The sequence below is a fragment of the Microtus ochrogaster genome, chromosome 1 (genome assembly GCF_000317375.1).
Source record: "Microtus ochrogaster isolate Prairie Vole_2 chromosome 1, MicOch1.0, whole genome shotgun sequence".
NCBI classification, from domain to species: domain Eukaryota; kingdom Metazoa; phylum Chordata; class Mammalia; order Rodentia; family Cricetidae; genus Microtus; species Microtus ochrogaster.
In genome coordinates, this window is record NC_022009.1 from 15,330,344 (window position 1) to 15,342,485 (window position 12,142).

At 35.8% G+C, this 12,142-nt stretch overlaps 1 protein-coding gene across 3 annotated transcripts in view; it reads left to right on the forward strand.

Moving 5' to 3' along the window:
• Positions 1-12,142, forward strand: part of Fut8 (fucosyltransferase 8) — a 228,907-nt gene that overhangs the window by 139,146 nt on the left and 77,619 nt on the right. For all 3 annotated transcript variants that reach the window (XM_013346567.2, XM_013346572.2, XM_026779592.1), the window contains 2 exons: positions 2,887-3,002; positions 3,113-3,275. In XM_013346567.2, coding sequence (XP_013202021.1) covers positions 2,887-3,002; positions 3,113-3,275 — 279 coding nt within the window. The remainder of the gene's footprint in view (positions 1-2,886; positions 3,003-3,112; positions 3,276-12,142) is intronic.

The window sequence follows — 12,142 nt, forward strand, 5'->3', positions numbered from 1 at the left end:
AGTTGAATCCTTCTGATCTTGCTTATATAAAATGACTGTGTTTAGTCTTGACTACTTTCCCCACTGCTGATCCCAAATCCTTCTGAGCTTTATCCCCAGTGCTCCATGCATCCCTGTATTAAAGGCCAGGTACTTGTACTAATCTTTTTGGAGAGCTCCTTCCCTAATCTTGAGTAATTTCCTTATTCAGCACATTTTTTTCTGTGTGTTTTTGGTATTATGCTAATTCTCAAGTATTGCTTCTGCATATCTCTGGGATTCAGTGTGCAGTTCTCCTTTACTTCTCTCTATTAGTTGAACTCCTTGTGCCTTAGTTTTATACTCTAGTTCCTGTTCATCTTAGGGGCTATACTAGGGTCCACCAACATGTCCTTTCCCTGTGTTTTGTTGTGGAAGTTCTGTTGAGGTGTAAGTTGGAGCAGTTGCAGGGCTCATTGTTGTTTTTTTCCTCTTGGAAACTAGTGAATTTTGTTGCCCAATATACTTATGTGTGTATGAATATATATTCATTTATTATTATATATGTGGTTTGGGTTTTGATTAATTTCAGACATGATAATAAATCTATCTTCTTTTAATGTTACCATGGTAGGAAGTAGAAGTCCTATGTGTCTTTTTTATATTAAATGTGATAGGAGAACATTCTATTTTCAAGATTAAAGAAAAGAGACTATTCATACGAATAGACATTTGTAGATGGTGTTTTCGAGGAACAGTCCTTGTGCTTTCCTTTTTATTTTTCTTTATATACAGTGTATTCACAGTTGAATTATATAATTATATATAATAATGAAATGTAAATCACTACTTCCAATCTATTTTATTATAATTACATTGGATTTAGTACTTGATGAAAATCTGCTGAAAAGAGTGCATGTTATATTTTTTAAATGTCTATTTTGTTCCAGCAGTATAGGAAGAAACAAGATAAGGAGAGCCCAGAGATAATCTTTCTGTTGTTTGAATATTTCTGTATCTACATTGTATTCTGATCATAAACATCCCTGTCCATGGCACAGTGGCTCCATAATAAATACCAAGGGGTAGAAGGATTTTTGTTTGTTCTTTTACACGGTTTCTAAGAAATTAACCATCTAATTTTGAAAGAGATTAAGGGTCAGATTTTAAAAATTATGAATCAGTGCAAAGCTTGTTTATGTATATGCATATTTAAGTGCTTATAAATTAGTCAATTTTACACTTACTTTCATTTAATTATTGTTCACTTTGTGCACATACAAATGAAAGCTTTTTCATTGATGTTCTATAATTTTAGACACATGTATGGAAGATGGTTATTTTAATTCTCCTGTTTGTTGCATACAGTTTCGTGCACAGTTCTAGTTACTTTAGTAGATATCTATACTTTAGTATAGATAAAACAGTAACTTCAGCACTAAACACATATTCTGAAGTTCTGTAGGTAATTAATAGTTAATTTGACCTCATCAGTTCTGCAAAATGTTTAAAAAGCTGTAAAATACCTGTTTCATCTCATTTGTATCAGGATTGTATTACTGTCTCAGTTTAGGTTCCACCACATGTAACTTAGAAATTAAGTTCCTACAAAAGACAGTGATGATAAGAATAGATGTTTCGTTCTTTATAATTAGATTTTGAAATAAGAATCAATCCGTTATTTAATATTCACAGTTTTGCAAAAGAATATGTGGTGTTTCCTATGGGTGTGATGATAAACACCAGAAAGTTGCTATCTTTAAACAACAGGCATTTTTTTTTCCTGTTATCGTTTTGGAAGTCAGAAGTCAGAAATGATTTCCTCTGGGCTGGAACCGAGTGTTTAAAGGCTGTATTTCATAGGGAAGCTCTAAGAGAAAAACATTTACTTTCCCAGTTTTCAAAGGATGCATTTCTCACTCCTAGGTCTTTCTTACATCTTAAATGCAAGCAGTCATGTACCCCTTTTTATCTGTAGCAGAGTCTCCCTATGACTCTCTCTTCTATGGCTACTCGTGATTATCTTTACCACCCACCTAGATCACCCTGGGCAGTCGCCCAGTCTCCGGATCCTTAATCACATATTCCAGGTTTTCTTTTGCCATATAAAGTAATATTCACAAATTTTAGAAATTAAGATGCTAATATCTCTGGAAGATTACTGTTTAGCCTACCACCAAGTTTTATTTATAGATTTAAGCCAAAATGGAGTGCAGAGTACTGGTAAAGGTCACATAAAAACAAACATATTAGAAATTAGTCAAATTTGGAAAGAGGTAGAACCGATAGGTCGATAATATAAGTAAAAGATCCTGGAGTTCATGTGTTCTTTTTCAACAGTTTATATTACTGAATGATTGTTTGTTTGTTTCAGACAGAAATAAAGGAGACAATTTCTATATTTTTTACTGGATTTCTCTTCTGTCTTGTCTTTCACTTCTCTATAAAACTGTTGCTAGTTATGAATTCACAAGTTGAAACAGTCATATAACCTGACACTGAGATTAATGCAGAATTGCTTTATTTGATATTTAATGTATCTGTAGAGACCTTTTCGTTGTTACTCTCCTTAAGTCACGTCACCTCCTCTTATATCTTTGTTAATTTTATTACCACTACAAAACTGATCATTTTGTCACCAAAGGTGATACCTCAAATAAGGAGAAAGATTTTAGGAAACAGCTTTAAAGATTTCTTAGCTCTCAAGAGATCTTATATCTCAACTACATAATTCGTTTCTGGTCTTATTCATTATCATGCCAGTCTTTAGGATTAATCCTATACAATTGAAAATATTCACTTTGTAACTTTTTTTGGTATGCTTAATAATCTGTAGAGATACTAATAAGCATGGTATAGCAAAGTATACATATGCTTTGTGGTGTAATATAAAAGACAAATGTTCACATTTCTATCTCTGTACTACAGAATACCAGAAGGCCCTATTGATCAGGGGACAGCTACAGGAAGAATCCGTGTTTTAGAAGAACAGCTTGCTAAGGCCAAAGAAAAGATTGAAAATTATAAGAAACAAGCCAGGAATGGTATGTGATTATGCACATTCTTTTCCATTTTAATATAGTGACTTTTGCACAAATATTGAAAATTCCTCTTACCAGATGTTAGAAATATTCTTACTTCCTATTCTTTGCAGGTCTTGGGAAGGATCATGAAATCTTAAGAAGGAGGATTGAAAATGGAGCTAAAGAGCTCTGGTTTTTTATACAAAGTGAATTGAAGAAATTAAAGAATTTAGAAGGAAATGAACTCCAAAGACATGCAGATGAAATTCTTTTGGATTTAGGACATCACGAAAGGTACTTTGTCCCTAGATGCTTCTTTTGAGCTTCCATAAAGATTATAAGTTATGAATGAGGCATTGAGACTTTGTCTAATTTATGTGCTGATTGATCAGTGGTACTGTGTTTAAGAGTGGGGGATTATTTGATATCTAGTGGTGTCAGTTATTGGTACGTGAAAGTGTCCCCTCTCAGAGTCCATTGTAACAGTTGGCATTTGAAGCAGAGCATGTGGGCTCACGTTACAGTGCGCTGGAATTCACACTGAAGCTGCAGATAATGTTTCTATTTTCTAAACGTTACAAACTTAAAAATGGTATCTTTGAGGGGTTTCTAGTGAAAGGTTAGCAGGTTTGGGTAAAGGAGAGTATCCTGCTAATTGTTGTGTTTATTTTCTAGAGAGGTTTGCCTAGTATCTGCCTATCTAAAGTTGTTTCTCCTCTTTACACATTTTGCTGTTAGTGTCCTACAGATAAAATGTACATGAGAATCATTCTAAGTAAGGTGAAACATCCTTTGGCTTATTATAGTTAAAAACCTGTGTTCTCAGTAGGATTCTCCTGGGAATTACTGTCTTATTAGTGAATAATGAAAGAAAAATGATTGTATTAGTACAAGCTACCGCTGTGAAGAGGAAGTGAATTAAGCCATACAAACTAGAGAGTCACATATATTAACGTCATCAACACTATGACAGTGACTTTGAAGTATTGATCTCCTATTTTAAGTAAAATTACATACAGAATCTCAGTGGACTAGAATGGCTTTAGGACTGTTGATTTATAGAAATATGATAGTATGTCTTTAAAGGGCTCTTGAATTTTTTTAGGCCCCCAAATAGGCAGTCCCCTTGAAATTTTTGCGCTAGCTTGCAGTAAGGCCATACTTAGACCATTAGGTCAAATGTTGACTAATTGTATCCTTAATAGGCTTTTACCCTAAAACTGATTCTCTATTCCAAGCTTCTATTAAACAGGCCTTTGTGTTTATGTAGTTTGTTTATTATAGCTTTATAGAAAAATGCAGATTAAAACAAGATTTGACGTGAGTAGATATGTGGTATAAAACCAAAATTTGAATATTGGCTTCTGATGAAATAGTTAGTGGAATGATTTACTTAAATTACTTGATGAGAATGTAATTCTCAGGTCTTTTCTAAATGAAGATAATTTAAAATTATTTTGCAAATATAATTTGTGCATATGTTTTTCTAATTATGTATATAAATTAAAAATGAATACAATAAACAAGCCCATGATAAATGTCTGTAAATTGCAATTATATTTTATTGTTAGTTGAACTTTTAAAAATTATAATAAGTCCTGGCATTGCCATTTAGTGTATATTAAATAATGATATTTCACCGAAAACAAAATGCAAAGTACAAGTACACAAGTCATTTCTTATTGTCTTAAGTAGAAATCATAATGAATCTGGGAGAAAGCACAGAATAGTAATTTAACTCCAAGAAGGCAGATTAGAATGTAACAATACAAATAACGAGCAAACACGGCAACACATTAGAGAAGTAATCTTAAAACAGTGAATACAGGAAGGATTTGTATCATATAGAAAATATCCTCATACTGACCATTTTTAAATCCTTAAAGTATAAGAACTGAAGTGGACTTCTGTGTGTCCTCTGCTGGGCTTTGTATTTCATATAGAGCTTCATCTTTATTTTCCTTAGTGTCTCTGTCTCTGTCTCCCCCCCCATGTGTGTATCTCCCCCCCAACATTGGTAGATTCACAGAATATTAAAATACCACTAAGAATTCTTATATACACTAAAATCACTCTTTTTTAGTATCTTTTATTTACCTCTTAATTTATAGTATACTTGTTATCTGTTTTATTTTTGAAGGAGTCCAAATTATGGTATGTAAGTTGTCTCTGAACTAAAAGATTTGTTTTTTTCTGAAAAATCATTTGAAGTGTTAATGTATCAAAATCTTGTTTAGATTTCTCTGTAAACCTCTCTTTTTTGTTCAATCTACAGTTAAGGGAAAAACCTCTAAATGATTTTCAGTGAGGCATATAATTTACTGATAAATGATGGATTTTTGGATGTAGCTCAATGATAGAATGCATCAGTAGATGTGGTTGGCCTTGGATCCAACTGCCAAAACCCAAATTGTGAATATACAAGTTGTACATTTTTGATGATTTGTTTAAAATGCATACATATTGTGTAATGATTTCCAGAGTTAAATGAGTGAACATACCCTTTACCACACCATGAATGTGTGTGTGTTGATAACGTGCTGTCTTACAAGTTTCAAACAAACCAGTCAAGCATTGCTAACTCATGCCAGTACAACAGATGTCCAGAACCTATTTCATTTCATAACCTAATGTTTGCACCAATTGACAACATCTTCAAATTTCATCTACTTTCTAACCCTAGGCACACTATGCTTTTTATGAGGTTGAAGTTTTGTCTGTAAGTAAACACATTACAGTATTTGTTTTTCTCTCACTGGCTCATTTCACTTAGTATAATATTCAACAAAGTTATTTATGATGCTAGAAATGGCATGATTTCTTTTCCTTTAAAAAAATTCATTGACAATTTCATATATAATCTGTATAATGTTAAATGATCACCTCAATCTGATGTAGGTGGGTCTTCTATCTATCTGTTGTTAATTGGTTAATTCATAAAGAAAACTGCTTGGCCTGATAGGTCAGAACATAGGTGGGTGGAGTAGTCAGAACAGAATGCTGGGAGAAAGCAACAGATTCAGGCCGACGTGATGAAGTGCCGCCCAAGATGGACATAGGCTAGAATCTTCCCTGTAAGCCAGTATCTCGTGGTGCTACACAGATTATTAAATATGGGTTAAAGCAAGACATGAGAGTTAGCCAGTAAGAGGCTAGAGCTAATAGGCCAAGCAGTGTTTAAAAGAATACAATTTGTGTATTGTTATTTCGGGGCATAAGCTAGCCAGGCAGCTGGGAGCTGGGAGCTGGGTGGCAGGAACACAGCCCACAGCTCCTTCTACATCAATCCACCATTTCTCATCTTCTACCCCCTACCTCTACCCTGTATTCCCTAACATATTCTCTTCCCAACTTCATGTCTTCTCTTCCTTGCCTTTTAATGATTTTTTTATGTTGTATTGTATGTGTGTTTATATATTCATCAGTTAAGTGACACTTAGATTGCTGCTAGATTAGTTATTGTGGATAATGCTGGTGTAATTCAATATATAGATTTCATTTTATTTGGATATTTACTCACAAGTGGGATTGGTCATCTGTTCCATAGTTATATTTTTAAGTGTTTTCACCAATTTAGATTCCCGAGAACATTACAAGGTTCCCTTTTCTCTATAATCTCTCCAGTACTTATTTTCTCTTCTCTAACCTTTCCCTCCCTTGCTGACCACTCTCCTCCTCTCCTCATCCCCTCTGTTTTTGTTCATTTGTTTATTTGCTTTGCAACAGAGAAAACCAATTCTATGTACTACGTACTTCAGGCTGTCCTCAAGCTTGTGATTCTCCTGCATTAGTCTCCCAGATCCTAGAATTATAGACCTATACCACCATACCTTGCTCTCTCATCTCTCTCTCTCTCTCTCTCTCTCTCTCTCTCTCTCTCTGTGTATATATGTATATACATATATACACATATATATCTTTTCTCATTTATTTCTTTCCAGTCTCTCTCCTCCCTCCTTCACTTTTCCTCTCCCCTGGGTCCACTCCTCGTTTTCCCTTCAGAAATGGCCAGGCTTTTCAGATATACCAACCAAACATGGCATATCAAGTTGTAGTAAGACTGTAGTCAAGTTGTGTACATACCCCCTCATCTTAAGGCAAGATAAGGCAGCCCAGTAGGAGGAAAGGGTCCCAAAGCAGGCAAAAGAGTCAGAGACAGCCCCCAATCCTACTGTTAGGAGTCCCATAAGAATACCAATCTACACAACCATAACATATGCAGAGGACCTAGGTTAGACCCATACAGGCTCCACGATTATTGGATCAGTCTCTGTGAGCCCATATAGACCCTAGCTAGTTAATTCTATAGGGTTTTTTTGTGACCCTTCTAGCTCCTAACAATCCTTCTTCCCCCTCTTTCACAGGTTTCTTCAAACTCAACCTAATGCTTGGCTATGGATCTCTGTATCTGTTTCCATCAGTTGCTGGATAAAGCCTCTCCGATGACACTTATGCTAGGCTCTGGTCTATGAGTATCACAAAGTAGCATTAGGAATTATTTCATTGACTTGGGTTTCTTTTTTTTTTTTTTCGGTCATGTTTAGTTTTATCGTAGGTCTTGGGTCTATCCAGACTCTGGTTCCTGGCCCTCCAGGTAGTGTATGTAAGGCATGGACTTCCTGTCATGGCAGGGGTCTCAAGCCAGACCAGTCATTGGTTGGCTACTCCCACAGTTTCTGCATCATCTTTACCCTGGTACATCTTGCAGGCAAGGACAAATTGTAGGTCAAAGGTTTTGTGACGAGGTTGGTGTCCCAATCCCTCTACTGGAAACCTTGCTTGGTTATAGAAGATGGGCAGCTCAGGCTGTGTATCCCCTAGTACTAGGAGTCTTAGCTAGGGTTACCCTTGTAGATTGTGGGAGTTTCCATTGCACTAGGTTTCTACCTTGACCTCTAAATTACCCCCAATTCCAGTCTCCTCCTCCACTTGTCCCCCTGTTTCTATCCCCACCTACTTTCCAGTTCATCCATGAAATATATTCTATTTTCCCTTCTCAGGGTGATTCATGTGTTCCCTTGAGCCTTCCTTGTTACTTAGCCTCCCTGGGGCTGTGGATCGTAACCTGGTTATCCTGTACTTTAGATCTAATATCCATTTATAAGTGAGTACATAAGTGAGACAGTGTTTGTCTTTCCGGGTCTGGGTTACCTCATTCAGGATGACTTTTTTCAAGTTCCATTTGTTTGCTTGCAAATTTCATGATGTTATTTAACAACTGAGTAATACTCCATTATGTAAATGTACCACATTTTCTTTAGTCATTTTTCAATTGAGGGGCATCTAGGTTGTTTCCAAGTTCTGGCTGTTACGAAAAATGCTGCTATAAACATAATTGAGCTAGTGTAAGGTATACCTTGTGGTATGATTGAGCATCCATTGGGTATATGCCCAGTAGTGGTATAGCTGCATCTTGAGGTAGATTGGTTCCTAATTTTCTTAGAAACCACCATATTGATTTCCAAAGCACCTGTACAAATTTGCCCTTCCACCAGCAATGGCTGAGTGTTCCTCTCTTCAGCAAAAGTTGTCACTTGTGGTTTTGCTCTTAGCCATCCTGCCTGGTGTAAGATGGAATCTCAGTCTCATTGATTTGCATTTCCTTTATGGCTAGGGATGTTGAACTTTAAGTGTTTCTCAACCATTTGAGAGTCCTCTTTTGAGAAATCTCTGTTTAGATCATCCCATTTTTAAATTGGATTATTTGCTTTGTTGTCTAGTTTCCTGAGTTCTTTATATATTTTGAATATTAATCCTCTGTCAGCTGTGAAGTTGGCAAAAAATATTTTTCCATTCTGTAGGCTGCCATTTTTCTCCTTTTGATGATGTCCTTTGCCTTACAGAAACTTGTTTCACAAGGACCCATTTGTTAATTGTCAATCTTGGTGCCTGTGCTATTGGTCTTCTCTTCAGGAAGTTGTCTCCTGTGGCAGTGCATTCAAGGCTCACTTTTTCTTCTATAAGATTCAGTGTATCTAGTTTTATGTTGAGATCTTTGATCTACTTTGACTTGAGTTTTGTTCAGGATTATAGATATGAATCTATTTGCAGTCTTCTGCATAGTGGTACCCAGTTAGACCAGCACCATTTGTTGAAGATGCTTTCTTTTTTCCATTTTATAATTTGGCCCTTTTTTTTAAAAAATCAAACATCAGATGTTCATAGGTGTGCGGATTTTCTTCTGGGTCTTTGATTTGATTCCATTGATTGACCTGTCTGTTTTTATGCCAGTGCTATATGGTTTTTATTGCTATAGCTCTGTAGTACAGCATGAAATCAGAGGTGATGATACCTGCAGAAGTTCTTTTATTGTACAGGAGTGTTTTAGTCGAGTATTGTTCTTTCAGGGTCTGTAAGGAACTATGTTGGAATTTTGATGGGAATTGCATTGAATCTGCAAATTGCTTTTGGTAAGATGACCATTTTACTGTGTTAATCCTACTGATCAATCTTCTGATATCTTCAATTTCTTTCTCCAAAAGACTTGAAGTTCTTGTCATACTTTACTTGCTTGGTTAGGGTTAACCTGAGATATTCTTTGGGGCTGTGGTGAAGGAAGGTATATTTCTCATCCCATTTGTCATTTGTATATAGGAGGGCTACTGTTTTTTGAGTTCATCTTGTTTCCAGCTACTTCACTGAAGGTTTTTACCAGCTGTAGGAGTTTCTCCAGTAGAAGTTTTGGGGTCGCTTATTTATACTATCATATCATCTGCAAATAGTGATACTTTGACTTCTTCCTTCCCAATTTGTATCCCCTTAATCACCTTTAGTTGTCTTATTTCTCTAGCTAGAACTTCAAATACTGTTTTGAATACATGTGGAGAGACTGAACAGCCTTGTCTTATTCTTGATTTTACTGGAATTGCTTTGAATTTCTATTTCTTTAATTTGATGTTGGCTATTGGCTTGCTATTATGCCCCTTGTATCCCTGCTCTCTCCAAGACTTTTATCATGAAGCTCTGTTAGATTGTCAAAGGCTTTTTCAGCATCTAATGGAATGATCGTGTCAGTTTGTTTATATGGTGAATTGCATTGACAAATTTTCATATGTTGAACCATCCCTGCATCTCTGTGATGAAGGATGCCTGACCATAGTGGATGTTTTTTTTTTAATGTGTTCTTGGATTTGATTTGCTAGTATTTTATGGAATATTTTTGCATCAATGTTCATGAGGGAAATTGGTCTGTAATTCTCTTTCTTTGTTGAGTCTTTTTGTGGTTTGGGTGACAGGATGACTGTGGCCTCATAAAATGAATTTAGCAATGTTCTTTTTTTATTTTGTGGAATAATTTGAGGAGCATTGGTATTAGCTCTTCCTTGAAAGTCTGGTGAAATTCTAACCAAAACTATCTGGCCCAGGGCTTTTTTGGTTGGGAGACTTTTAATGACTGCTTCTATTTCCTTAGGGGTTATTGGTCTATTTAAATTGTTTATCTGATCTTGATTTTCTTTTGATATGTGGTATCTATCAAGAAATTTATCCATTTCTTTTAGATATCCTAATTTTGTGGAGTACAGCCTTTTAAAATATGAGCTAACAATATTTTTTATTTCCTCTATGTCTGTTGTTATGTCCCTCTTTTTGTTCCTGATTTTGTTAATTTGGACATTTCTCACTGCCTTTTAGTTAGTTTGGATAAGGTTTTGTCCATCTTGTTGATTTTTCTCAGAGAAAAAATTCTTTGTTTCATTGATTGTATTGTTCTCTTTGTTTCTGTTTTATTGATTTCAGTCTCCAGTTTATTTTCTGCTATCCAGTTTATTTTCTGCTGGTGTGTGTATGCTTCTTTTTGTTCTATAGCTTTCAAGTGTGTGGGTTAAAATCCTAGTATGATATCTGTGCAGTTTCTTTGTGAAGGCATTTAGTGCTATGAATTTTCCTCTTAGCACTGTTTTTGTTGTGTCTTGTTTGGGCATGTTGTATATTCATTTTCATTGAATTCTAGGAAGTCCTTAATTTTTTTCTTTCTGCCTTATTCCAGTAGTCGTTCCGTAGAGAGTTGTTCAGTTTCCATGAGTTTGTAGACTTTCTGTTGTTGTTAAAATCCAGCTTTTATCATCCATGGTAGTCTGATAGGATACAGGGGGTTGTTTAACTTTTCTCATATCCCTTGAGGCTTGGTTTCTGACAGGGTTATGTGGTAAATTTTGGAGACTGTTCCATGAGGTGTTAAGGAAAAGGTATATTCTTTTGTGTTTGGGTGAAATATATCTGTTCAGTCCATTTGAATCATAACATCTGTTTAGCTTATGTCTAAATGACCTGTTCATTGGTGAGAGTGGAGTATTGAAGTCTACCACTATTATTGCCTGGGGTTTGATATGGGATTTAAGCTTTAGTAATGTTGCTTTTACAAATGTGGGTGTCCTTGTGTTTGGACATAGAGGTTAAGAACTGAGATACTATCTTGATAGATTTTTTTCCTTTGATGATATGAAGTATCCTTTTCCATCTCTTTTGATTAATTTTGGTTGAAAGTTTATCTTGTTTGATATTCGAATAGCTATACCACCTTGCTTCTTGGGTTCATTTCTTTGGAAAAATCTTTTCCCAAATCTTTACTATGAGGTAATGTCTTTCTTTGATGTTGACGTATATTTCTTGTATGCAGCAGAAGGATGGATCCTGTTTTCCAATCCATTCTGTTAGCCTGTGTCTTTTTATTGGGGAGTTGAATGCATTAATATTGAGAGATATTAATGACCAATGACTGTTATTTTGTTGTTCTTGGTAGTGGTAGTCTCTGTCTCTCTCTCTCTCTCCCTTCCCTTCCCTCCCCTCCTTCCTTCCTTTCCTCTCTCCCCCTCCCTCCTTCATTCTCCCTAGCTCCTTCTCTCCCTCCCTCCCTTTCCCTTCCTTCCTGTCCCCCCCTCTCTGCCTCCCTTCTTTAGGTTTTGCTGGTGTAATATTATTTATTTCCCATGTTTTCATGGGTGTTGTTGCTAGCCTCCTTGAGTTGGAGTTTTCTTTCTAGTTAGGGCTGGATTCGTGAATTATTTAAATTTGACTTCGTCTTGGAATATCTTGTTTTCTCCATCTATGGTGATTGAAAGTTTTGATGGGTATAGTAGTCTTGCCTGGCATCTGTAGTCTCTTAGAGTCTTCAAGATATCTGTCCAGTTGCGGGGTTGGTGAAGATCTTCTCCCAGTCAGTG